We start from the raw sequence: 26,443 nt of genomic DNA on the forward strand, positions 1-26,443 counted from the left end.
TATATACAGCAGAGCGATTTTCTGTATGTCACTCTTCAATCCTTGGGTCCATTGCTTAATCCTTCAACTTTGTAGGACAATGCTATGTTGCCCTATCTCTCTCCACCCGTCTCAACTCCCATGTACTATGTCGAAGACAGTGAAGAGAGAGGCTATAATGGCATATCGCAGTCTTCCGGTGAACCTGATACTTCGACAAGCATGGACTCCATTGCCTCTGAGCCTTCTACCTCTCTCGTATCTACGCTACAAGGTTCATCGTTGTCAGAATGGCTCCAACCACAAGCTGGAGTATTGCCCTCGTGCTATGGCAACGTAGATGTATATACAGCAGAGCGATTTTCTGTATGTCACTCTTCAATCCTTGGGTCCATTGCTTAATCCTTCAACTTTGTAGGACAATGCTATGTTGCCCTATCTCTCTCCCCCTGTCTCAACTCCCCTGTACTATTCTAACCCCCGTGCAGAACTCGAACCGTCCTTGTACGACTCTGGCGTATTCCCAAACAAAGCATCCTGCCCCGGTTCTAGCTCGACGGGCGCTACTTTCCATAACAGTGACTCCTTCCGCGCTGACTATCCCAACAGTCCCGCTGTACCCCAGTATGACCCCAACAGTCTCCTTCAGTATTGGAATTATCCCAAGTTCTCTTTCGTTGGACCCTACGAACAATAAAATATCGGCGAATGATCCGAATCTTCTTCAGTACGGCTCGGCAGAGTTCCCTACTACCGCATCGCATTTTGAGCAACCAGCCTCCTTATCTTGACGTGAAGTTGACCTTTGTTGTATCTCATCGTTTGATTGGGAACCTAGTCTTTCTGCTAGGTTTAGGTGTAATGTATATGACCGCAATCTGTCGCATAGAATAAATGTCGATCTTGAATTCCAGCTTGAAGTTCTACACTAAAACTCATGTCTCTCGAAGGTGGGATTTCAAGAAGGTAGTAGGAAAGGTGACTTCGGATGTACAACCTCAGCAGCGGTTTGCGATAATTCTAAGATCACAGAAAGCCCTACCTGGAGATAATATGGAACCAAGGGAGCAGCATCTTGTTCGCCAGAATCGAAGACTGTACAGAAATCATGAGTAACTATGTTCAGCCTCGAAGTGCAAAATCTTACTGAACACTGGTCCGCCAGGCTCGTAGTACGTCGCGTTTATCCAATAGCGATTTTGAAAAGTAGTGACACCGTCGTCAGTCGAATTTGCGAAATGGTCCAAAGGCATCTAAATAAATCAAATATACCAGATGAATAGGCAAACGACAAAACGACCAACGTCGATAAAAAGTGGTTCCGAGTTGGATCCAGGAAGAGCATCGTTGAGGTTCAGCGGAAGATCGAAAGATTCGATGATGCCCATTCTAGGGCGTGTCCATGCTGATCGGTGAAGCCTTGCAGAGGAGCTGAAAGTGTTCGTTAGCAGCAGCAGGGTATACACTACGCTCAGACGGCTTCAGACGGTTCAAGAAATGCAGTTTCACTTGTGTGCCTTCAACTTCAGGCAAATGTGATTTAAACGGTAGTTGTCAAGATAGTCAGGGAATCTTATTGCATATCAGTCGAGAAGACCACATTTGAAGGCGGTCAACAGATCCTAGCACGTAAGGATATATGATGATATAGAGCATTGAACCGAGCTCTTTCCGTTCAGTTGAAACATTCTTATCGATATACATAGTTTCGAAGGAAGAGGGAGGGAATTCAAAGTTCAAGGGGAGAGCTTTGCGCCCATTGCTAGGCTACATATGTAGAGAGTTCGGGGTAGTAGTCGTTAGCTTGAATTTTTCGAATTCAAAATATATGTACCAACCACCATCTCCTGTTGGATCCCTAATTGTGATCACTGTTCTCCGTCGTATCGTTCCCTTTCAATGTTCTCAGTAGGTTTATTAAGAGTGGAATTTCGTGAGCTGCCATGGCCACTGGTGTACTCGAGCAATTATTCTTCCGAAAACTTCACTCGTGGTGATCTGAACCATTGCAAAACTTCCACCTCGGATTCGGAACAAAGCAAGTCGCCAAAGTAATTTAGCGCCCAACAATTTGAATCTCTTCTGCTACTCCGTAACTCTGAAGTCATGTCAGATGGGCCGGCTACTCATCTGCTATCGTTGAAGGTAATGCGGGTGTCTGTGAGTTTTTGCACATACTTCTTTTCTGAATAAACTTATGAGCTATAGAGGCCCACATTAGCTAGCGCATGGCAGCCATTCTACTCGTCATCCCCCTCATTCTCAGCACATTCCACTTCTTCAATCTTGTCTCTACAAGGAACAAACCCACTTCCCGGCTATCCAAAGACTCTTCGAGATCTAACACAAGCATCGGAGCTCCTGACTTTGCCATTTGGTTCGCTTCAATTAGGAGAAACTTTTTCTAGTTGTCTGTCCGTAAATAATGAGGCAACCACAGAAATAGACTCTGTCGCTTTGAAAGTGGAAATGCAAACAGTTACGTCGAAACTGATCCTGGCGGACATCGGAGGGGACCGATACAAGTCTATCTCCAGGAGACACACTAGAGAACGTCGTCCATCATGAAATCAAAGAATTGGGTCAACATGTTCTTGCATGCACCGTTTCCTATCGGTTCAATCCACAGAGCTCTCGCACTGCGCCTACGTCTGAAGAAACTTCTGATTCCAATATTCTCACGTTCAGGAAGTTCTATAAATTTGTCGTGAGTTTCTGACGCTTTCGCAAGATTTTTCAGTGCATTTGACTCCCTCCACGTTCAGATTACGAATCCTCTCTCTGTCAAGACCAAAGTACACGCTCCCAGATCCCCTTCAGCCCTAATGGTGCCTTCCGAACGTAATAAGGTTTTTCTCGAAGTCCATATTCAAAATCTCACTCTGGAGTCAATTTGGTTTGAGCGGATGCATTTTGAGGCCGCAGAGGGCTGGGATGCACGCGATGCGAATCTAGTCAACGTCAACGGGGAACAACAATCTCTGTACATGGGCTCGACTGCGTTGATGCAACCACAGGACATGCGACAGTACATCTACATTCTCAGCCCGAAATCTATTCACCTCGAACCAGTAGTGTACTCCCCAGGTGCCGTCATCCGTACGGCGAACCAGGGCGTCTTCTCACATCTATGCTGACTCGACGAATACCCCTTGTACCTCAGCCTGTTCAACCTCAACCTGCTTCTGCTCTTCCCCCTTATTTGACAAGACAAAGCACATCTGCAACTCCTCCAGCACGACCTAGGTCACCACAACTCGTTCAATCTCGTCCCAGTTCTCCGACGCCACGATCCAGTTCTCCTGTACCATATAGAGCTCGGGCGTCTTCCGTAGTTTCGGGATTTTCGCAAATTCCTCTATCACCGCAACCGCCCGCTAGCGTCATCCCCACTACGACTATTGAAGCGCATTTGCTCGTAAGAGATATCGCGCACAGTACTATCGCTGTCGGAAAAAAATTTCTAAGTTGCGATTAGCCTCGTTCTATCTTCCCTGCTAGCATCAGATAGGCAACGACAAAAATTACAATTGTCTCTGGTGATACAGCATATAGGGTTTCCTCCGACGTCAGGTTTTGCTGGTTTTACCGTCCCCAAACCCGCACAATTACGGCCGCTGGACTCTTCATCACTGAGCCCTCGTTCTCTATCCTCTTCCCCATCCCCGACCTGCACTACATTCAACTACCCACTTGCCCATCAAAAGCTCCTCGAAGCGTCGCAAGTACGATCGGCAACCAGAGAATCTTCAATAGATGGACCTCTCAAACCTTCCGAGAATATGAAATCTTTACCTCCACCTTATTTCGAAAAGGTGGACGAGTCAAAGAGGCTTAAGATGACTATGGTGACGTTCAGTGGTCCATCAGCCATTGTCTTACCTCCTATTGAGCTGGTACCTTCATCCAAATCCTATACCAGTGAATCGTCGGATTCACAGCCAGGGGTATTGCGCCCAACGTTGAAACATCAGGCAACGCTTGATTTCGAATTGGATTATGTTGCGCTGCGGAGAGGATTTGCGATGGTGGGAGGTCTGAGGTTAGTCGGTGAAAAGTTTGTTGGTGATGATGCGGACAAGGAGGATGACGATGATGGGCAGAGCCTTGTTCCAAAGATCCTGGAGATCAGATCTTTGAAGGAGTGGAATGTTGTTGCTGAGGTGTTGGTATCTTAACTCGTTCTGTTCTATTGAGGCAGTTCATAGAACTCCTCTTGGGAACTCTCGGTCCACTGCAATCTAAATACCTAGGGAATTAATTGTCTTCACCGCCTGCCCGGTGAGTCTATGTCATATTGTAAACTAGAGTAGATGTACTCAACGATGAACTAAGGGAATGCATGTCTAAATAATAACGAGCTTCGATAGATGATCATTCTCTGTTTGCACTCTCCGACTCGTAACATGAAGCCGAAAAGCTCCCACAAAATTCTAAGAGGAACTCAAAGCAAAGCTCTATGTGAAGACCACCAAATAATAGGAAGGTACTACGCTGCATTCGATGAGCTATTCGAAAGGGAACGATCCACGAGAAAAAGTCAAAAATGGTTGATACATACATCGATACAACTTGCAAACAATACCTCCCGTTCTACAACTTTACGACATTCAGACCGGAGAATTTACAAAAAGCTCTTTGACCCTTCTCTTTGCTTCAGCCCGTCCGTCCTGACTGAGACGACCATCGACGCCTGCTTCCGCCAGATCTGCAAAAAGCCAGTTCAATATTCCGGCTAATTGGATGCAGCCCTGCGCCATCAATTTGTGGAGAATATGATTCTCTGCGATGTAACCCCAATATTCGGGCGTGTCCAGCGCGAATAAAGGTAATTTGGGACGTGGGGTGAGGGGGTCAGAATCAGAACCGAAGGCGCGGATGTGGTTGTAAGGTGGTTCGTCTAGAGCTTTCGGCCAGACAAAATCACAATTCATAGCATGAATGGGTTGAGCCCAGAAGTGCGGACAGACAGTGGAATCGTCGGTTGAAGCGGAACTGGAGGCAAATGTTGAGGAAATGTAGCCCCAGTATTGGGTCACATAATCGTAAATAATAGACGGGAGATATTTATATCCCTTCGGAAGGGATGATGGTGGCGGTGCGGCTTTCTCGGAAGGACATACAAGCCATTCCGGAACCTGGTCTTTCCAGTCATGCAGAATGCCTTCCCACATTATTTGACGGATGAACCCATCGTAAATAGCACCTCGTAGATTCCTTTCGAGCGAAGGTATCGGGAGTGGATGATCATATTTTCTCGGTATGTTCCGCAGGGTCTTTGCGATTAACAACCCATCCCATGCCGAATATAGATTAGTCTGTCAACCATCAAAGCGCACCTTGACTGAATTGCCACCTCTATCTCTACCCGTAAGATGGAGTGGCATATGGAGGTCACCGACAAAGTGTATAAGGAATTTGAGAGCCTCCTCGGCCGTATCATCAGAACTAGATCCTTCGACCCAAGCATCTAGTAACGAAATGACATTCATAATCCCGGCAAGGACATTGATGTTCCTACTTCCCGCCCAGCACGTCTCTGAAGGATAGTCATCCTTAGCACCGACATAATGCAACGGCGCTGACCAGCGCATGCGGTATTTGAATCGGTCCGCCCAGGTGGATACGGGCGCAAGACGACATGGAGGCTCATCTGGGTTTGTGGACGTGTAGTTGAGGATATCACAGATGACAGGAAGAACGCTGGGGTGAAGATGAATCTGGGCAATGGTCGCGATGATGTCGTGTCCAGCGGCTCCCCAGCCGAGAACTCTCGGGATAAAGAGGCCAAGTGAGAGCAATCTGAGCTTCATCATGTAAGTTGCAATGAGAGATCAGTACTTAGTACAGCAACCAACCTCTGTACGGCCTACTTATAGTCGAAGGTAGAACAAAGAGGGTTGCCAACGCGCCTGACTATTCCGAAATGAGATATAAGCGCCGCGAAAGGATGTTTCCGGCAGGCACTTGCAATTTTGTTTTTTGTCAAATTGAAACTGGCTCGTCCAATGAGTGCTCTGGTTCAGGCTGCATTGTTCGCTGCTGGCGCCGTAGTGGGTGGAGGCGTTACAGCCGCTGTATTTACCAAAAGACAGGCTCAACGCCCAGTCATTGCTCCGACGGTAGATGGAACTATCGTTCCTCCTGCTGTCGCTACTGTTTCTCCTCCTGTAATCGGCTTGGGAGCAAATCGAAACGCGCAAATAAGCAGCTTGGCTAGTGCCACCTCATTATCTTCATCTGCTGTACTAAAATATGGGAATCCAGGTGAGTGTAAACTACATATGATTGCGTGTCTTCACTGACATCCTTGCACAGGTCCAATTGCCCATCCTATAGTAAGGCATGCCTATGTTGCAGCTTACGATCGCAGACTTAGGCATCCCGCTTGGGTGCGTGTATCTGCTGTCCTGCACTTCATCTTTTCGTTAACCTCTGCTTATAATCGAAGACCGCAGAGCATCTGACATTGGCTTCTTTGGGTAAATCACCCTTGGTTGCGCCTCCGGATGCAACTGGAGATAGGTGAAAGAGTACATTCATAGAAGACGACACTATCCCAGTCCCATTTTGAGCTCGGTTGACAGATTTCCTGAGAAGTGGGTATGACCGTGGACATATGTGCGTCTTCTACATTCGCGTTTGTTCCCTTACCGAAGTCGGTGATTCATTTTAGGGTTCCTGGAACTTTCTTTGCAGTCTTTTGCAGTCTACCACCATCGGTGTACCTTCAACAACACCCCCTCGCCATTTCACAAGCCTCTACGTTGTGTCTCTTCATCTCAGCTATGGAATAAATAACATCCGGACGCTTCTGGGACACAAAGTATCTATTGAGGGTATTGAAAACTCTGCGGCAGTCATGTTTTGAGAACGTACTACGGTAGAGTACTTACCGTCGTCGAAATGTTCACCCGGACTTATTAGCCGCCTTACAACGACGCGTCCACAGGAAGCGTCAGCCGGGTCGGACTCTTCCGGCAGCGAGAAAACTCTGACGATAGTAATCTTGCAGCTAGTCCTTGCTGTCATGCAATCGAGAGGCGATGTTGACCACATTGAGGACAGCTCAATCCAGCGTGTCCTTAGCCTTCTGTCACTTGAATACTAGTTCTCAGTCTATGTTATGTTCTGATGCCTTCCGGTGTGTTTTCAGTGCGTGTTGTGGCAGGACGTGTGCCAATTATTTACTCTCCATGCTCGAATAACGCTGGGTGCTTTCTTTATGCATGGTCCGAGAACAGCATCTGATCATCGATCTCTTTATACATGCAGATGCAGGCTGAAAAGTCTTCGTGCCATCGATCTCCAAGTGTTCACCGCGTTTCCTTTCCGTTCACGAAGAATTGCTTATATTAATGGCTGCTCCGACTCCTCCTTCTATCTGTTCGAACTTTTGGGTGCTGGTGCTCCATTACCCTTCGACAACTAGCGTAACCTGACTTGTTCTGTATTGTGCGTATTCGTGCACCTCTAACGCTCTATCATGCTGAATTCCTCGTGCTGTCTTACAGTATCCGGTTCAAGTAGTGAGCAAGATGGCCATGAAGAGCCGAGTCGCTACTCTTCTTTCTAAAACTAGGTCCTCCAAAGGCAGCGTGAAGCAAGCTACGATAGATGAGCTTCGGACAGAGAAGGAGGAGGTCGAGGTTAAGGTCGCTAAGCTCCAGGACGAATGTAATATATACCAGAAGAACGCGGAGGATGCACGCGCCGCTTGTCGTCACGCCGAAGAAGTTGCCTAACAAGCTAAGGAGATGCAATTGAGGGCGGAAGAAGAGAAGCAGACCGCCATTGAGAAGATGGAGGAGGCGCAACGCATTACTGCTGAGCATGACGAGGAGACCAAGAAACAGATCAGCGCGGCCGAGGTCTCCGCTTCTGCGGCTCGGGAGACTGTCGAACGAGAAAAGCAAGCATTGGAGGCTCAGGGCGCTGCGGAACGAGTTGCGGAAGAAGAAAGGGCCAAATTCGAGAAGGCCGATCAAGCTAGGATTTTAGCCTAACAAGAGCTAGGGGCTAGGTTATCAGAGGTAGTGGATAGGAAGGACGCCGCCGAGGCCGCACGGGACGCTGCCCTCGAGGAGGCAGAGCGTGCTCATGCCTCTTCTGAAGAGGCGGAAGCAGTGGCCAGGGAAGAACGACAGGCTCGAGATATTGCGAACGAAAGATGCCGGGATGCGGAGCTTACCACAGAAACCAAGATTCAGGAGGCTTATACGGCCAATCTACAGAGAGAATATGCTCTCATCCTGCTCGCAGATATGGAGCAAGCAAAGTTGAATGCTGAAGACCGCGCGGTCTCAGAGAAAGTCGCACGAGAGAATGCTGAGGACGAGATGCGTCAAGCAGAGGCCCTGTCTGCTGATCTCGCGGAACAAGTGCGAAAGCTGGGTGAGGAAAAGGAAGGATTGGTAGCCTCTTTGCGTGAGATGGAGTTTTCACTCTCTCGTGCTCAGGACGAGCTCGTCCAAACCCAAATTCGCCTCTCAGATGCAAAGGATAACGCCGAGTTGGGATTGAGAGAATCCGAGCGTCGCGTTGAAGAGTTGACGGTGTTGGTACAGGAGTGGAGGGAACGAGCAGAGGATGCTCGATCCATGAATGAGGACTTTGAGCGTGCACTCGAGAAGAGCAGGGACGCCCAATACGATGCTCAGAAGCAGGCTGAAGATCATCGAAAGGCCAAGGAAAAGGCTGAAGTTGAAAAACGCAGCGCGGAACGTTACTCCCAGAAGCAAGAAGCCCAGGCGAAGAAGGATCGGGAGGCTGCCATCTCGGCCATCGCAGCTAAAGACGAAGCAGAGAGAAATGCCAGCAAAGCTTTGGAGGCATTTGACGAAGCGCAACGCAAGTGGAAGAATGGTGTTCAGCCGCCGACTTCTCCATCGGAGTCTCAAGTGGATGCTCTGAGGAGATCCCGCCAGTTCCGTGAAGGCGTTTTCCACGTCGGGGTAGCCGGTCTCACTGGTACAGGAAAATCTTCCTTGATCAACGCACTTATGGGGTCATCACTGGCACGGCAGAGGCAGTACCAACCGGCACTCAGTCTACCAAGTCAGTGGGAAGATACATCGATGCCAGACGCAATTATCCCCACATTTGGTATGATGTTCCGGGAGCGGGAACGCTTACTGCTCCCAGCTGGAACTACTTCCATGACCAGGGTTTATTCGTGTTCGACGCCATCATGGTTGTCTGGGACAACCGTTTCACTGACGTCGACATCGCAGTGCTGGAGAACTGTGTACGACTGAGGATCCCCGCTTTCATCATCCGTACCAAGTCCGATGTCCATATCACCAATATCGAAGAGCGAATGGGGGACGTTGTCGAAGCTGATCCTACGCTCACCAATAAGGACCGCAAGTCCCGTTTCACCGTCATTCCGTTCTCTGCTCGAGCAGAGTACATATCGGAGACGCGCCAGGGTGTCGAGCTTAGTTTGCACAATGCAAACTTGCCTTCCATGAAAGTCTATCTCGTTTCCAACAAGACAATCACCCAGATCGTACAGGGAGATAAGAATATGAGGAACGTGAGGGTCATCGACGAATTCGATCTCTTGAACGACATTTGAGCATTGAGGAGAGCTACTGGCAGAGGCGGTGGATGATTTCTTCACAAACTGAACTCTCATTTCCGTCCACCGTATATAACATGGGCCAGCAGGACCTGATCCGAACATGCAATGCAGGTAGCAAAGGTATCACTTCCAAAAATCCTGGTCTTTTTCTTTCTGTTCCTGAGAATCCTATGAAGGTAAATCGAAAATGGCCTCTGAAAGTGGTGGACGTTCTGATGTCCGAATACAGTACCAGGTCTCCGTCGAGCCTGGTTCACCTTTTACTGCGAACAAATTCCTCAATTTCCATTCCGATTCCATGTTTGACGGAAGAATCGACATAAGGACTACCTTCCCTCTCAACCTTTCCTCTTCACTGTATGATTCTCCTGAATCAGATACGAATTCCCAACTTGACGACTCGGAGGAAGATATAACTGAAGATGTGAATGAGGACACACAGTGCATCTATATTCCTTCAACGAGTCCTTTCTACCATCCTCCTCCCAAAGCACGCCCATTTGCTTCTTCCTCTTCCAACGTTTCATTTTCCTGCGATGCACTTGCTGAGGATGGATCATTTTCAAAAACAACCAGTGACATCATTCTGCGAGTCTCTGTTTCAGGTTTCTGATGAGTGGAGTGAAGATGAAAAATCGAAAAACGCAGTGTGCCTTCACCAGAAACATGATCAAGATCTGACATTTTCTCCGGTGGAAATCTTTGAAAAGAATCGCTTCGGTCCCGCAAACCCAGTCGCGATATACCTGAAAATATCAGAAATAGCCTCTTTCAAGCCACTTCCGGATGTTCCAAGAGGGATCGAATTCGAGTATGATTATGAGGAATATGAGCAAAGAGGTGGACATGCCAAGTTATCACTACCTTGAAACGATGCTGATGTAAAAATGTCCTTGTATATCACAGGACCCAGTTTGCCCAATCGATGCGGCGCCGCCGTTGGACCGACACTTGGTGGCACCGTTTGAAGATTACGGACGTCGTAGTCTTCGCGCCAGTATCGTTCCGAAGACATCATTTTGCCTTTATTTCGTATTAATCCCTGCATCACTTTCCGAGTTAAACATTTGTACACTGTTATCACCAAGCATAAAGGCATTATTATTATAATTTACTCGTACTGTAATTTATTCAATGGGAAGGCAGTAGGAAGGTAGATATGACTAGGTAGATCGTAGTTCGTCAATCGGCAAATGTCAAAACGCTCCTCACTAGGTCAGAAATCGCCTCTTTGTGACGATTCAGGTTCGACCTAGAAAGGATTGCTTTGATACACACGTGCACATAGGTCACCCAGAGTACGGAAGCTGCTGGTGTGACCATACCGTCGAGACAAGCTGTAAGGTGACGGTCATGATCAAAGCATCATTATGCAAATTGCATCAGGGAATCTAGCATAAACTTTGCAAAATTACCATGATTTTGACTGATTCCTGGAATATTGTGGAAACATTAGAGCAAAGTTAGGGGAAACTTTCCCCAAAAATTCTTCATATTTTATGCATTTCTCTTATAGTTTGTTGATTTTTCTACAATACAACAAAGTAGCACCGGTGAACCACAGACTACAGTGGATTGCTCCGCCTAACTACACGCATTTGATACCAAAGACCAAACTCACATTCATAACATCTCAGGCTCCTGCCAATCTGCAAAACCTGTATTTTCGGCTAAATAGCCGATGTCATGAAGTACGTAGCCCCTATCATTTTCCTCTTCTCACCGTCTCTACGCCCTTATTTGTACAATACATCACTCCATCACTTTCACGTCCCACCATTGTCAAACCCTCATCGATTACTGATCCACCTGACCCCCTTCATCAATTACTGATCCATCAGTTACCCTTCTCCTTCTACCGGCTTCCGCCACCTTCTTTATTCTCAAACTGTACAGTATTACATCATCAGTTCTTGCAGACCGGATTGTGTATATAAAGCCAACCCCCACTACCTGGTCCCTTATCTTGACCTCTCTGTCATTATCTTGGGACCAGGTACGTACTTACTTACTAGTACTTACAACTACAATACTAATATAACTCTGTCATTATCTTGGGACCAGTCCGCTTCTGCTCCATTTAGTCACTCCACATTGACCTCTCTGCTCAGTCGCTCTGCCTCTCTGCTCCGCTTAGTCACTCCGCCATTGCCGCTTTGTGACATTAGGTCAAGATCCATTACTGCACTGACGGCCTACCAGTAAGGTTGTCCTTGCAGGATCCACATACATCATGTCTTCTACACCCGCAGAGATTTCTGATCATACTACTACAACAGACTGCTCCGCTCTCCAACACGCACTTGACCCCAGAGATCAGCACCATGCCCACAATATCGGTGATAGCTGGTACGACTGTGACTCTCAGCCTTGCCCCCCATGCGCTCTCCAATTCAGTCCAGGGCCCAACTACCGTAGAAAATATCACCTTCTTGCCAATTCCCCAACCCCAATTGCCTACCCCTATCATGTCGACCCCTGCCCAGACTACCTCCGCAGATGAGCTCATGACTCAGCTCATCAAACAAGTAGCCAACCTTGCCACAGCCATGGAGGAACACTCATCCTCCAAATTGAGCATGAACAAACCCGAGGTATTCAAGGGTAAAGACAGTAATGAAGCACATTGTTTCAGAGCTCAATTCCAGAACTGGGCATCAGAACAACCTGATCTTGCCAACAGTCAGGTAAAGCTCATCAAGTCAGCTTTGGGCTTCTTCACAGAAGGCACTGGAGACTGGGCAACTCCCCACTTGCTACACTTTAGTACGGAGAATCCTCCTTTTGAAGGCAGTTGGGAGTAGTGATGTGCCGGCTGGGGCCCGGCTCAAAAGCCCCGGCTAAGGCTCATATAGCCCCGGCCAAAGCTCATAAAAATTTTGAGCCGGGCCCTACATGAAAGCCAGGGCCCGGCTGGGTTCCGGCTCAAGCCTGGGCCCCGGCTATGGTAGGCGGAAACTGTGTCCAAAATTTCTTGATGTGTTAGTCTAAAAACACTGCCACAATGGTCTAAAAACACTGCCACAATTATTGCTATGGTACATTATTGTTTCTTAATGCTCCAGCTTTGTGAGAGGGGTGTAACATTAAGAATAATGGTATACATCAATCAAACAGTAGAATTCCAGTACACTGGAATTATCAAAGTGACAAGCACCAAAATCATTACCTGTTGTTTCAACTACTGTCAATTTCAAATGGGATCAAAGTGGTTCTTTCCTTGAGGCTTGTTGACTAAGATTAAGGTGCTGCCACATCATGTCATAGTACAATTTACAATATAACATCTTCCTAATCCTTATTAAGAAGAATTCACTGTGAATACACTGATCTGATTCAAGCTTCAACCTATCTGCAATGACAAATGTCTCAGAATTTAGGTTTATGGCATTGACCAATAATTATTCCTGCAGCTGAGAACGGTGCTAGTGATGCCCATATAGGTAAATATTGAGCATTTATCTATAGGTATATCAGCCATCCAGGTGAGAATTTCAGCACAAAATTTGGGTACTCAGCCCTGGCTCAGAACCCGGCTTGGGGCCTTTGAAAATTCTGAGCCGGGCCCTTAGCTTTCCACAGCCCTAGAGACGGCTCCGGCCTGGCCAGGCTCATAGGGCCCAAGGACTTGGAGCCGGAGCCGGCACATCACTAGTTGGGAGAAGTTTCTTAAAAAATTTGGTCAACAATTTGAATCGATAGACCCAGGTATGGAAGCCCGTAATGCGATCCAATCCCTTAAGCAGGGTAAAGGGCAGACAGTAGCGGGATTTGCTCAGAAATTCCAGGACATCAGAAGTCGGACTGAGATGTCTGACATCGATTTAAGGGAGGTTTTTACTCTGCCCTACTTCCAGAGATATGACAGAATCTGATCACGGTAAACATTGGCCAAGGAGTTGCTCGGACCCTAAAGGAGGCCATCACACGGGCTGTATCAGTTGACGTCTACTTACATGACCCCACTCTGACTGGTCGAAACGCCGGACCTACCCGCTCCTATGTGACCCCTGCTGACCCCCATGCCATGGATATTGATGCCACCCACACCAGTAATGGGAATACAAAGGAGGCTTTCCTGGCCCACATGCGAGGACGATGCTTCGGCTGTGGTACCCAAGGTCATGTCAAACAGAATTGTCCACACCGAGAAACCACCTGCCATTACTGTGGACATCGAGGACACCTGGAAGCAGTCTGCCAGGACAAGTTTATGGGACTCGGACAAGACCGAGGCCGACGCCAACAGATATCAGCTACTGGATCCATGCCATTCTCCCTGTTTCCAAATGAATCAGTCCAGATTGCGGCCTCAACCCCACCATTTGCTCCGACTACTGTACCTGCTACTCGGAGCCCCCCTAACCAGGACTTCTCCAACCAGATTGGTCAAATAAGGGAATTGCTCGATCGTGCTAACACTATGTCCTCCTCGTCCTCTGGCTTACAGCAGGGTTTTTAAAGAGGGTACCCACTTCAGCTGCACCAAAAGTACCCCGTGATCAGTTTTCTATGTTTGTTACTTCTTTGTATGACTCGCACCCATCATGTACAATATCGTCAATCTGGGAATTAAGCTCCACTTCCCCACATTTCTGAATTCATGCGAGACTAAGAGGAAAGAACCATAGTATAACAACTGCAGCCATGGTACAGTGCCAACAGGCACTTCTCATCACCCGATCAACTGTAAAAAGTACAAATTCTTAGAATTTTTTCAGAGCTTGTAGTTAACATCGGAATATAGCCAAATTATGCTCATTTGACTTGTAGAAGATCTATATACCTGGCTTGTGCTTTGCTAAGCCTATGGTCAACTTTTATTTTTACCCCCACTGACCGAAAATGAACCAGCTTAGTCATCGCCTAATTAGGAAGGTGCCTTCCATATATGGAAGGTACACGTGGTCACTACATCGAAAGGACACGGGGTTCCAGCTTGATTGTCACAGGTATATGGCGATGGCTGGTATATTTCTTGACAGCATGTTCAGCCTGTTTGATATTGAGCCCATGTCTGAGTAGACAGTAGAAATTAGAGCATGTAGGAATACTTCCAAAGGAAAGTTTGCATACTTGTATGCATCCATGCATCAATAACCATATTGTAAGTAACAGCAGATAGTGTTTATGGAAATTTGAAGTATCAGGAGTAGTGGGTGATGCATCATACACTCCAATACTTTTGATTTTTTCTGGGGCGAGAAAGTGAACACCGTGGGAAAACATTGCCAAATGCGGAACATATTTCTTTCTCGACGTGAATAGCATTCTTTTGGTTAGTTTCATTCCAAAACTATTTTTATTATGATTTTAACTATTTTTTTCGGCTCAAACTTGACCTGTTGGAGAAGTGCCTGTTGGCACTGTAGACTGTGGAGCTACCACCCTGTTTCTAAACCAAGACTTCGCCACCCGGAACCGTGTAAGATGTGCACCCCTTCACAAACCAATTGACATTTTTAATATCAATGGAACACCTAACCGAGCCGGATGGATCACCCATTTTGCACACCTAGCACTCACAGTGGACAATCAGGAGCGATGGATGGACTTCTTGATCACCAACCTAGGAGGTGAAGACCTTATCCTTGGACTTCCCTGGTTACAAAAGGTAAATCCGGAGATTGACTGGGACAAAGGACGACTTTCAGTAAAACCCCCTTGAGTAACTATAGAAGATGTCCAAGACGAGGAGATTTCATACCCCCACCTAGCGGCTGCTAACACAGAGAGCCACATCCCTGAACTCCCAAACCCAGAACCTCCCCGCTTTGAGGCGCCACCGGCAGTGACCCTTGAAGAGAGTGAACCAGCAACGGTGGAGGAATCTCCAATACACCGAATCCGAGCCAATCACAAAACCCATTGGGCATGGGTTAAAGCAGGAATCCTAGAGGAACAGACTGAGGAAGTCTGGTGTGCGGCGGGATTCACTTATTCCCAGCAGCTAGCAGAGGAAGCCAACCAAGACAAACCTGTTAAAACCTTTGCAAAAATGGTCCCTGAGCAATACCGTGAATTCAAGGTCTTCTCAGAATCCGCCTCCGAACAATTACCTACCCATCAACCCTGGGACCATACAATTGATATCTTGCCTGGAGCACCGGAAACCATGCGCACCAAGATCTACCCCATGTCCCTAAACGAGCAGGAGGAGCTGGATTGCTTCCTGGAAGAAAATCTGCAGAAAGGCTACATCGTTCCCTCTAAATCACCCATCTCGTCCCCAGTCTTCTTTGTTAAGAAGAAGGATGGAAAACTCTGTTTCATACAGGACTACCGGAAACTAAACAAATACACTGTGAAGAACCGCTATCCCCTCTCTTTGGTTGCTGATATTATTAGTTGACTTCAAGGGGCCCGATTCACCAAGTTTGACGTCCACTGGGGTTATAACAATGTCCGGATTAAGGAAGGTCACAAATGAAAAGGGGCCTTTGCAACCACACGGGGACTGTTCGAGCCTAAGGTTATGTTCTTTGGTCTCACCAACTCCCCCGCAACGTTTCAAGCACTTATGAATGCCATATTTGCAGACCTTATAGCAGCTGGAAAGGTAGCAGTTTACCTGGACGACATCCTCATCTTTAGCAGTGACCTTCAGGAGCACCGACAAGTGGTACGGGAAGTACTAACCCGGCTGGAGAAACATGACCTGTACCTACAACCGGAGAAGTGCAAATTTGAACAACAACAGATTGAATCCCTAGGCCTTATTATATCAGAAGGGGAGGTGAGAATGGACCCGGTAAAGGTAGCTGCAGTTCGCGACTGGCCAGCCCCCACTAAGCTTCGAGAGCTACGAGGGTTCCTTGGATTTGCTAACTTCTATCAGTGCTTCATCCGGAACTTTGCAAGGATAGCCAGACCCCTGAACGACCTCACTCGGAAAGACATATCCTTTACCTGGATGGATACCCAGCAGAAAGCGTTTGACACCCTCAGAGAAGCCTTCATCTCCGCACCCATCCTAGCCCTGTGGACTCCGGACAGACCAACCCGGATCGAGGTAGACACATCAGGCTTTGCTACCGGCAGTGCCCTCATGCAGCAGCAAGAGGATGGCCAATGGCATCCTGTCGCTTTTAGATCAGCCTCAATGCAACCAGCAGAACGGAACTATGAGATCTATGACCGGGAAATGCTAGCCATCATAGAAGCATTGAAGGACTGGAGGAACTTCCTAGAGGGATTACCCCAGCCATTCGACATCATCACTGACCATTCCAACCTCGAGTTTTGGCGCACAGCTTAAGACCTCACCTGTTGACAAGCTCGCTGGGCTCTATACCTCTCACAATTTGACTTCCACATGATCCATTGCCCTGGTAGAACAAACACTCAGGCAGATGCTCTCTCTCGTATGGCAGCCCACCAGGTACTAGACAACGAGGATAATGACAGCAGACGGTCCTTAAGCCCAACCATTTCACCAAAATTGCAGCCTCTATCCTACAGAACCCATTAGAGGATCGCATCCGGAAAGCCTCACAGCGGGAAGCACAGGTACTGGAAGGTCTCAAAACAGTCAAAGAGCATGGACTACAGTGCTTGGCTAATGGGATTGCCCAATGGGAAGAGGACAATGGTCTAGTCTATTACCGGGGATGGGTATACGTACCCGCAGACAATGACCTACGCACGGAAGTACTGTGTCAATGCCATGACCATCCAACGGCTGGACACTGTCATAAAGTACGCAGCCCCTATCATTTTCCTTTTCTCATTGTCTCGACGCCTTTACTTGTACGATACATCATCCCATCACTGTCAAACCCCCATCGATTACTGATCCATCGATTACTGATCCACCTGACCCATCTTCTCCTTCTACTGGCTTCCGCCACCTTCCTTGTTCCTAAACTGTACAGTATTACATCGTTGTTTCTCGCAGACCAGATTATGTATATATAGCCAACCCTCCACAGCCTGGTCCCTTATCTTGACCTCTCTGTCATTATCTGGGACCAGGTATGTGCTTACTTATTATTACCTATGACTACGATACTCAATATATCTCTGTCATTATCTGGGACCAGCTTGCCGCCGTTCTGCTTAGTTGCTCCGCCTTGTTGCCTTGTCCAGTTGCTCCGCCTCACCGTTCTGCTTAGTTGCTCCGCTTTCCTGCTCCGTTAGTCACTCCGCCTCTGCCGCTTTGTGACATTAGGTCAAGATCCATTACTGCACTGACAGCCTACCGATAAGGTTGTCCTTGCAGGATCTATAGACACCACGTCTTCCCCAGTTCCGCCCGATTCTGAAACACCTGTTGCCAGTATAGACTGCTCCGCACTCCCACACGCACTTGACCCCAGAGACCAAGCTCACGCCCATAACAACGACGATACTTGGCGCGATTGCCAGTCTCAACCCTGCCCCAACGCCCTTTCGAACTCAATCCGAGAGCCACTCACTGTGAGCAATATAACCTTCCTGCCAATTCCCCAGCCCCGATTGCCTACTCCCATCATGTTGACTCCTGTCCCACCTGCCCCAAATACCTCTGCGGAGGATCTCATGGCTCAGCTCATCAGACAAGTAGCTAACCTTGTTACAGCTATGGAGGAACGCTCATCCTCTAAGTCAAGCATGAACAAACCCGAGGTTTTCAAGGGTAAAGATGGTGCTGAAGCCCGTCGCTTCATGGCTCAGTTCCAGAATTGGGCGTCAGAACAACCGGATCTCGCCAAAAGCCAAGTAAAACTCATCAAGTCCGCCTTGGGCTTCTTCACAGAAAGTGCCGGGGATTGGGCAACTCCCCATCTGCTACATTTCAATGCGGAAAATCCCCCTTTCAGAGGAAATTGGGAGGCGTTTCTGAAGGAATTTAGCCAACGGTTTGAACCAATGGACCCAGGTATGGAAGCCCGTAGCGAGATCAAGAATCTCAGGCAAAGTAAAGGACAGACAGTTGCGGAATTCGCTCAGAAGTTCAAGGATATCGGAGATCGGACTGAAATGTCTGATATTGACTTGCGGGAACGTTTCTTCACTGCATTACTCCCAGAGATCCGACAACACCTCATCACCGTAAACATTGCCCAAGGAATTGCTCCAACTCTGAAGGAGGCAATCAAACGGGCCATATCGGTGGATGTCTACCTGCACGATCCCACCATGACTGGCCGGAACTCTGGATACCCTTCCACGCATACCGCTCATACTACCCCTGCTGACCCCCACGCTATGGACATTGATGCAACCCACACCAGTAATGGGAATACTAGGGAAGCATTCCTAGCTCGCATGCGAGGACGATGCTTCGGCTGCGGTGCCCAAGGTCATGTCAAGCAAAACTGCCCACACCGAGAAACCACCTGCCGTTACTGTGGACGCCGAGGACATCTGGAAGCAGTTTGCCAAGACAAGTACATGGGACTCGGACGAGACCGAGGCCGACGCCAGCAACCTCAACGCCAACAGATATCCGCTACGGGACCCGCGCCATTCTCCCTATTCCCAAACGAATCCGTCCAAATCGCGTCCTCGACCCCAACATCTGCTCCTGCACCCGTAGCTGCTACTCCGAGCCCCCCTAACCAGGATTTTTCCAATCAGATTGGTCAAATAAAGGAATTACTTGATCGTGCTAACGCTATGTCCTCCTCGTCCTCTGGCTTTCAACAGGGTTTTTAAAGAGGGTACCCGCTTCGGCTGCACCAAGAGTACCCCGTAATCAGTTTGTTATGTTCGCTACTTCCTCGTATGACTCGCACCCATCATGTACAATATCGTCGATCTGGGAATTAAACTCTACTTCCCCACATTTCCGAATTCATGCGAGACTAAGAGGAAGGAATCACAGTATAACAACTGCAGCCATGGTAGACTGTGGAGCTACCGCCCTGTTTTTAAACCAAGACTTTGTCACCCGGAACCATGTAAGATGTGCACCCCTCCATAAACCAATCGACGTTTTTAATATCGATGGAACACCTAACCGAGCTGGACGGATAACCCATTTTGCACGTCTAGCACTCGCAGTGGATAATCAAGAGCGATGGATGGACTTTCTGATCACCAACCTAGGAGGTGAAGACATCATCCTTGGACTCCCCTGGCTACGGAAGGTAAATCCGGAGATTGATTGGGAGAAAGGATGACTTTCAGTAAAGCCTCCTCGAGTAACGATAGAAGAAGTCCCAGACGAGGAGATCTTGTACTCTCATCTAGCCGCCACTCACACAGAAACCCCGATCCTCGAACTCCCGGAACTGGAACCTCCCGCAGAAAACCCCCCCCTACACTCTCTGGTTCGCATTGAACCATATATGAGGTTCCCCGATTATCCGCGACCAGTCTGCGACGGAATTCCAAAGCTCTTTCTAGATTCGATCCAGAAAGTTCCTTCGACAGCATCAGAGTGTCTGATTCCGCTAGTAACGTCCGGTGTCGGGTCTCCTGCGAACACAACATCGCTTCAGATTCCTCACTCCTCACCAGAAGCTGGTGCATATGCCTCATGGGCGTGTACGTGTACACTGTCTGTCCGCTACGGACCCGGACGGGACTATCCTGATCAGGCATTGACTCCACTGGGGCCAGGAGGTGAGCCGTGGTGTATCTTCTGCGCCTACGATTTTTTGCAGTGATTGCGTTAGCATCCTCGTTACTTTCCTCATCGATTTTAGCTGCTGCCTCCGCTAGGTTTGTGTTCCGAAGTATTTGGATCGCTTGGTAGTTCGGAATGTTAACCCTCGAAGGGGGAGGTTCAAATCGTACAGCTCCTGATCTGTAGTTAGATGCTCGGTACAATATACGCAGCCCCGCTTCTCCACAGAATTCCTTTTCCCTTCCATGGGTATGAGGGAGGAGGGGAAGTATTCCCCTCGAATTTCGGAACGATCGCCTGTAACGTGCCTCTGCCTCTAACAGTTCCAACATCCTCTCTGGGTCCAACAGGATGTTGTACAGCCAGAGAAAATCTGATCGGTTTGCGGGGGTAATCAGCCACTGCTGGGCCTTCTCTGGGAGGTCTATCTCCAGTTGAGTTCCCACTGTCAGGAACTGTACTCGTAAGTCTGAGAATTCGAGACTGTCTCCCAATATTTCGATCCCCATTGACTCCAATACCTCCCTTAGGACCATAGCTACATCCTCCGGGATACACTCCTGAATTTGAATGATGTCTTCCAGACGCAATGTCATTTCGGACAAGGGTTGTACTGGGAAGTTGGTCCTGCTATGGTGTATTGCATGTGTACGCTCCCAGTTGGGCATATTCATAGCTGGGCTCTTCAGGAGACTGGAGAGCGAACTTCCTCGTCTCAGGGGAGGAAGGTTAAGGGACTGTACTGGAGGCGTTGGCAACCTCCGGGATGACGTCCGAGATTGTTCGGATACGGCAGGGGATACCCTCCTCTCTGGAAGTTTCTCCTGTTGTCGTACTGTGAGAGGGTCAGTACTTTCCCCTTGTATCCTTTCGATAGCGGCTACTTGGCCGCTGACTCTTCCACCCGCGTTCGAAGCTGACTCCATGTCTAGCTGTGGTACCGGTCCAGGGGGAGGTCCTCTCATTCCCCAGGTAGGGGAGTATGCGAAACCTCCCATGGGGCTACTGGCAGGTTGGGCGTAACCCATGGAGGTATACTTCCGTTGTGGTGGTCCCATCCCAGGTTCCACTGGGGGGGGCCCCTGAACCTCCGGTTGACGTCCCTCTGGGGTCCGGATGTTGCTGGCGGTTTCATCCCCGAACGACTGTTCTGGGATGGACATCAGGCGTTGACCAGCTGCCACCGTGATGACAGTGGAGCTAGCAGCCTGGTTCGATTTTTGAGCTTGTGTCATGTTTCCACGAGATAAGGCGCTCTTTTGTTTCTTTGATTCGGCCTTGGAACTAGAAGGTCGTTCCGTTGACGTCGCCGACATTTCGTCGCGACGAGTCCGTTCGGTGACGGGAGAGCTTGGTATAATGTAAGACCTGGGTCAAAATAGGTCTTAGGGTAGGTTTTGGTATGTGGAGGTTTATGTTGTAGCGTGCTAGGAGCAGGCTGGAGCTCGAAGGGAGCTACGAGAACCGCGACCGAGGACAGGAATGACCTAGTAGTGGCTGGAACAACGGGATGGTGACCCTTGAGGGGTTCCTAGGAGGTCCAGGGAGGTCCCTAAGGCGTAGGGAGGTTAAGGAAGAGTGCGGGACCGTACGATATTGCGTAGTAGGAGTTGTACTCGCTAGAACGTCAATATAGGATCGAGTAGGTCGTATGTGTAGATGGGTCTCGAGGGTGTAAGCTCCCGAGAAGGGATGTGCCAGGGAGGGTAGGTCCCTGGGGGCTAGGCTTGAGGATGGATGTCCTCGAGTGTGGGAGGTGGTAACGGAGAAGCAGTACGTAGTTCGACGTGAGGGGTAGCTTCAACGTTACCTAGATCGAGGTCCTGAAGCCTATAGAATAGCTAGGGAGCTCGAGGAGGTTTGGGGAGGTTAGCTCACCAAGGCGGGTAGGCGTTGAGGAGCTTTAGTAATGTTCGAGGGAGCTCGGAGACTCACTCGGATTGCTTAGACGTGAAGTAAAAGCGTGTATTGGATCGTATAGACGATCACAGAGACGATAGACAAGAGTTGAGAGAAACAGAGGTAGTGAAACAGAGAGTAAAGAGAAATCCGTATGGTTAGCAGGTACAAAGGGACAGGGACTGGACCTATGCAAAAGCTGGGTCTTGGGGACATTGCGGTACTACTTAAATAGGTATGGGAAGTGAACATGGGAGCATTTGGGGAATCTGGTATGTGTGAGGTAACTGATCGAGATTAGGGCTAAATGGGGTTTGTTGCGGCGGAAGGTCTAAGGAATGATGTATCATGGAAACTCGGGGTGTATTGTCGAGGCTGGGTTGAGGCTGGGAGGCTTATGGAGGACCCGGGAGGTCCTGGGATGAGTGAAGCAGTTCCATGGGGAGTTAAGGTAAAGGGAGGGAGGTTCTTCAGAGTCGGTCGGGGCTATGGGAGGTAGGTCAGGGCATGACAAACACCTCGATGTCCCTTTCTGTAACGTTTGTGTAAAGGTATCCACTGAGACGATCATTCATCTCGCGACAAATTTGAGCCATGATCATCACCGTTTTTCGACCATCGCCAAATCGAAGACAAATCCGTAATAACATATCCAACGTTAGATTTTAGATAGTGGTAGTTTTATTCGTGTTGGAAGTCGGATGTGATGAGATGGTAGAATGGTGTAGAGAAATCATTAGGACTATATCGAACAACATCAGAAGATAGTCCATTATAATTACATGTAAATTATACTTACCAGCCAAGCGGTTTATCCGATCGTATGGAGAAAACCCTATAAACAAATGTTTGAATAAACACCTACGGACTCATGTGGGATTGAAGTAAATACAAATTTGAATAGATTAACGTTGCCCGATATAGCGGGGGGGAGGGGGAAAAGCTCGCGCGGGCGGGGGAGAGGGGAAGATTAAAGACATATTAGCGGAAATAACCTCCAGGCTCCTCCAGGATCAGCAAACGTTATAACTCATGCCGTTAGTTGCTTGATTTACGGCAAATGAAGATATCTTGAGGATTCGGGGAACTCTGATATGGTTGCTGGACAGGCTCGAATAGAAATTTCATTGAGCAATTCAAACTTCTAGATTTCACATACATAATTTCGAGGTTCGAAGAAGTTGTCAATTAAGGTTGCCGGAAAATCCGTTTCATTTACCGCCGTTCCTCGGTCAACCATCAATACTGTGGTGCGAGACGTTGAAGACGACAAAGAAAGATATCCGGGATTTATTTGGGTACGTGAACCCCGTTCAATTGTCTCACTTTTCATTCTTTGATATCGCGTCAAGGCAAGAAGCAGAAAATGTCAGTGCTGCTCTCCGTCATACACATTTGTCAGGAAGGCAATTACTTCCCGAGTAGGTGGAGGAGGCAGAGTAGAATTTGGAGATGCTTCGGAAAAAGGCTGGCGTTGTCTTTGATGCTGGTAAGGAGATGCCTGGTAAGAAGAGAAAGGTAGATATGAGCATTGTTGGTGAGAACAAGGAGGAGGAGGAGGAGGAGGAGGAGGAGGAGGAGGAGGAGGAGGAGGAGGAGGAGGAGGAGGAGGAATGAAACCGTTTACGTCATAAACGCAGATGTCATATAGTTTTAGCCCTTGATCAATGATTACAGACGTAGCGTTCTGCATATCCGGATCCTCTCCCTATCTGCGGAGTTAATGAATGCAAGCTCGCCAGACACGGAGAGTGTACTCAAGAATGGTTTGTGGCCAGCTTGTGGCATACGTTTGCTATGAGGCTTGTGGGACGCTCTGGCTCTTCTGTGGAGTAGGGGTATGCACGCACAGCGATGCTTCAACCGTCTACATTTGAATTTGCGGACTGGGTCATGGTATTTAGCGTCGACATTAGGACTTGCAATTTTTGCTGCTTTGTCCTTCGACCCCGTAGCTCTTAGTGAATAAGCACCTTGTCATTTCGATCCCTCTCGAATTGGGCTTCGGCGGCGGTCGTAACACTGTAAACAGCGAAGAAAGACACGGTGGGTAGCAAGCCGGCAGAGCCCGGCAGGCAATCCCAGCTCGATCACACCAGTCACGTGCATCAAATTCGATCCGACGCCCTTCCTCCGATTTGAGACTTTCACTGGCTTCTCGCGCCAGGGTGCGCAAACAGAAGCCCTTCTCAGGGTATTTCTACGACCATCACGACTTTTTTTATTTTTCTCTACTTACATCAGCAATTCAGCTGCACGAAATCCCTCTCTTTCCGCCTTCACCCTTTTATATTTATCTTTACGAACAATATCACGAACAACATAGAATTTATTCTTCCACATTCGCCGACGTATACAGTATACAGTATGCAATCTGCAGACTGCGTAACCCAAGATCGCCTACCACAGCATAGTCACGCTCATCGTCGCTCGCTGCCAGCGAGTTTGTCCACCACTCCGCGTCACTCCTCGCCTCTAAATCCTGGAGCTCACAACGTCAACTGCAGTCCAAATCACAAACACAGCGCGTCGTTCTCTGGACCCGCGTCTCCCTATAACTCGCCTTTGTCATTCCCCTCTCCTGGGCGCGAAGCTAGAGGTGACACTACTCCTCTGTGTGTTCCAGACGCACATCAATCCACGCCGTCACTAGGCTCACCGTTCAAACCTTCCCCCGACAAACCTTGTAGAGGAACAGGACTGAGTCTGTCAATGAACACTGCCGGAGGGTCTGAGCTTACAACTTTGTCCACGGTGTCAACTACATCTTCTCCTGTTCGTTCCCCAACTCAAACTCCTGGTTTACTTAGTCCTTCGGCGACCCTCCGCCCGGAAGCCTTCCCAAGCAACGATGTGAGAACTTCTCGTGTTCGGGTGCGTAGTGGGAGTGCCCCCAAGCCCTTCACAGGAGTAGGCAAGGTAACTAGCCCCAATGGTATTCCGCCTGCGCTTGCCCGTGAGTTCATCCTCTATCCGACTTTGGAGAAGTTAAGGAATAATGAACTTGCTATAGTTACATCATCTCGTGCTTCATTCTGGCGCCGTGACGAGGAGAAGTTGCTTAGCTCGAGCGATTCAAGTCATTCGAGACCTTGGCATTCCATCAAGCAAGGACAGGCCGAGGAGGCATAGTGTGGCCACAGGTACACCGACAAAGGAAGGTAAGGAGGGCAAGGACAATGATACTACTGGAACTGTTCCAGTGGAGCAGATGGAGAATTGGGAAATCACTAGGAAGGTGTGTACCACTTGCCCATTTGTACTTCTGTATGCTCACCTTCATTGTCTTGGTAGCGTGTAGCTCAAGCTGCTTCCTCCATTCTCGGGACATCTGCCTTGATTGCACACGAAATTCTCGTCACCTCCGTCGATTTAGTCGAGCTTGCTCCAGTGCCAGGCCTTCAGGCCGCGGCAAGGACCTTGCTACAGATCTGGGCTTGTTTGCAACAAGTTGATGTGAGTGGTGTTTCTCTTCGTAAACGACTTTGTTCCTTTTCATCTGTTGCTAATTGGTTTGGAAATAGTCCAACCGCCTCCAATGTCTCCGCCTCACCGAGCACTGCGCTGATATCCTTCTCTCTGTCCGTCAAGAAGTGTATGAAGCCGGGGATGAAGTCGAAGATGAGTTGCGATTACCGTTTGATAAGTTGACAGAGTAAGCTTTTATGTTTAGTTATTATCATATCTGCACGGGATGTTTAATCGATGCTTCATTCAGATTGTTCAATGACGTCCATGCACTCCTCGTCAAACAAGCCGGGAGACCATTCTTGAAGAGATACCTGAAGCGAGACGAGATTTCGAAACAACTTCATCAATGTGACGTAGGGTTACAGGAGGCGCTGGGTATGTTCAGCGTGAGTACAGTTTCGATACTATCTTATTCGCTCTGAGTTTTTGCCCGTAATATCCAGATTTCGATTCAAATCCGTATTCTCAAGCAAGTGCAGCTCGCAGAAGCTCGAAGACAGCATGATACCCAGGAATTGTTGAGGAGTGTAGCTAATCTGAGCCATTTGAGTCAACACGGGTATCCTATCCAGGCTGACCCTGCGAGCTATTCGATGCCAACGACCCCGGTTGCCTTGGGAGCGCCAGACTTGCAAACGCCCAAGGTGTTGCAAGCATATAGTTATAGTCAACTACCTATGGAACCGTTTTCCCTATCGAGCGGTATCTCCACATCTGCGCGGCCGCCTTTCCCGTATGCCGCTTCAAGCCTTCTCTCCTTGAGTGGAACTAGATCCGTTCCCACGACTGCCTCAGCCTCGGCGTCTTCACATAGTCTCATCCCTGGTCTTCATGGGTTACCCGCGAGCAGCTCCCATTCCTCCTGGTCGCAATCGCAATCACAATCAGTATCAGTGGACCAGTCAAACGATCAATCAATAGAAGCATATTCGTGGAATTACAATTCGAACAAT

At 48.5% G+C, this 26,443-nt stretch overlaps 8 protein-coding genes across 8 annotated transcripts; 6 read left to right on the forward strand and 2 right to left on the reverse strand.

Annotated features, from left to right (window-relative positions):
- Positions 1-937: 937 nt before the first annotated feature.
- C8R40DRAFT_1178208 (uncharacterized protein) lies at positions 938-1,367 on the reverse strand (the record flags this gene model as incomplete). The annotated part of the gene is made up of 3 exons (XM_046232831.1): positions 938-1,074; positions 1,127-1,232; positions 1,284-1,367. 3 exons carry the CDS (start codon positions 1,365-1,367, stop codon positions 938-940), a joined length of 327 nt encoding a protein of 108 aa, XP_046079191.1.
- Positions 1,368-2,085: 718 nt separating this feature from the next.
- Positions 2,086-4,157, forward strand: C8R40DRAFT_1164116 (uncharacterized protein; the record flags this gene model as incomplete). The annotated part of the gene is made up of 6 exons (XM_046230447.1): positions 2,086-2,139; positions 2,188-2,457; positions 2,492-2,686; positions 2,745-3,071; positions 3,143-3,446; positions 3,481-4,157. 6 exons carry the CDS (start codon positions 2,086-2,088, stop codon positions 4,155-4,157), a joined length of 1,827 nt encoding a protein of 608 aa, XP_046079192.1.
- Positions 4,158-4,353: 196 nt separating this feature from the next.
- Positions 4,354-5,792, reverse strand: C8R40DRAFT_1164117 (phospholipase C/P1 nuclease domain-containing protein; the record flags this gene model as incomplete). The annotated part of the gene is made up of 3 exons (XM_046230448.1): positions 4,354-4,487; positions 4,664-5,297; positions 5,319-5,792. The coding sequence occupies 3 exons, from the start codon at positions 5,790-5,792 to the stop codon at positions 4,354-4,356; spliced, it is 1,242 nt and encodes a 413-aa protein (XP_046079193.1).
- Positions 5,793-5,947: 155 nt separating this feature from the next.
- Positions 5,948-6,664, forward strand: C8R40DRAFT_857315 (uncharacterized protein). The gene is made up of 4 exons (XM_046236464.1): positions 5,948-6,246; positions 6,298-6,371; positions 6,431-6,600; positions 6,656-6,664. The coding sequence occupies exons 1-3, from the start codon at positions 5,988-5,990 to the stop codon at positions 6,506-6,508; spliced, it is 411 nt and encodes a 136-aa protein (XP_046079194.1). The 5' UTR covers positions 5,948-5,987; the 3' UTR covers positions 6,509-6,600; positions 6,656-6,664.
- An 853-nt stretch (positions 6,665-7,517) lies between these two features.
- Positions 7,518-9,559, forward strand: C8R40DRAFT_1178212 (uncharacterized protein; the record flags this gene model as incomplete). The annotated part of the gene is made up of 4 exons (XM_046232832.1): positions 7,518-7,656; positions 7,729-7,925; positions 7,992-8,949; positions 9,006-9,559. 4 exons carry the CDS (start codon positions 7,518-7,520, stop codon positions 9,557-9,559), a joined length of 1,848 nt encoding a protein of 615 aa, XP_046079195.1.
- Positions 9,560-9,639: 80 nt separating this feature from the next.
- Positions 9,640-10,178, forward strand: C8R40DRAFT_1178213 (uncharacterized protein; the record flags this gene model as incomplete). The annotated part of the gene is made up of 2 exons (XM_046232833.1): positions 9,640-9,741; positions 9,795-10,178. The coding sequence occupies 2 exons, from the start codon at positions 9,640-9,642 to the stop codon at positions 10,176-10,178; spliced, it is 486 nt and encodes a 161-aa protein (XP_046079196.1).
- A 13,167-nt stretch (positions 10,179-23,345) lies between these two features.
- On the forward strand, positions 23,346-23,630 carry C8R40DRAFT_1223463 (uncharacterized protein; the record flags this gene model as incomplete). The annotated part of the gene is made up of 1 exon (XM_046233291.1): positions 23,346-23,630. A coding segment is annotated over exon 1 (159 nt), but the record flags the coding sequence as incomplete, so codon positions are not given.
- A 1,576-nt stretch (positions 23,631-25,206) lies between these two features.
- C8R40DRAFT_1003620 (uncharacterized protein) lies at positions 25,207-26,020 on the forward strand (the record flags this gene model as incomplete). Its single annotated transcript, XM_046222779.1, has 5 exons — positions 25,207-25,257; positions 25,314-25,475; positions 25,544-25,674; positions 25,738-25,876; positions 25,934-26,020. Coding segments are annotated over 5 exons (570 nt in total), but the record flags the coding sequence as incomplete, so codon positions are not given.
- Positions 26,021-26,443: the final 423 nt, after the last annotated feature.

Source organism: Lentinula edodes, assembly GCF_021015755.1.
Source record: "Lentinula edodes strain Le(Bin) 0899 ss11 chromosome Unknown C8R40scaffold_77, whole genome shotgun sequence".
In the NCBI taxonomy this organism is placed as follows: Eukaryota; Fungi; Basidiomycota; class Agaricomycetes; order Agaricales; family Omphalotaceae; genus Lentinula; species Lentinula edodes.

Coding starts and splice junctions, on each gene's coding strand:
- C8R40DRAFT_857315 (XM_046236464.1), top strand. CDS start 5,988: ATGAGTGCTCTGGTTCAGGCTGCATTGTTCGCTGCTGGCGCCGTAGTG. Junction 6,247..6,297: donor ACTAAAATATGGGAATCCAG/GTGAGTGTAAAC, acceptor ATCCTTGCACAG/GTCCAATTGCCCATCCTATA. Junction 6,372..6,430: donor GACTTAGGCATCCCGCTTGG/GTGCGTGTATCT, acceptor TTATAATCGAAG/ACCGCAGAGCATCTGACATT.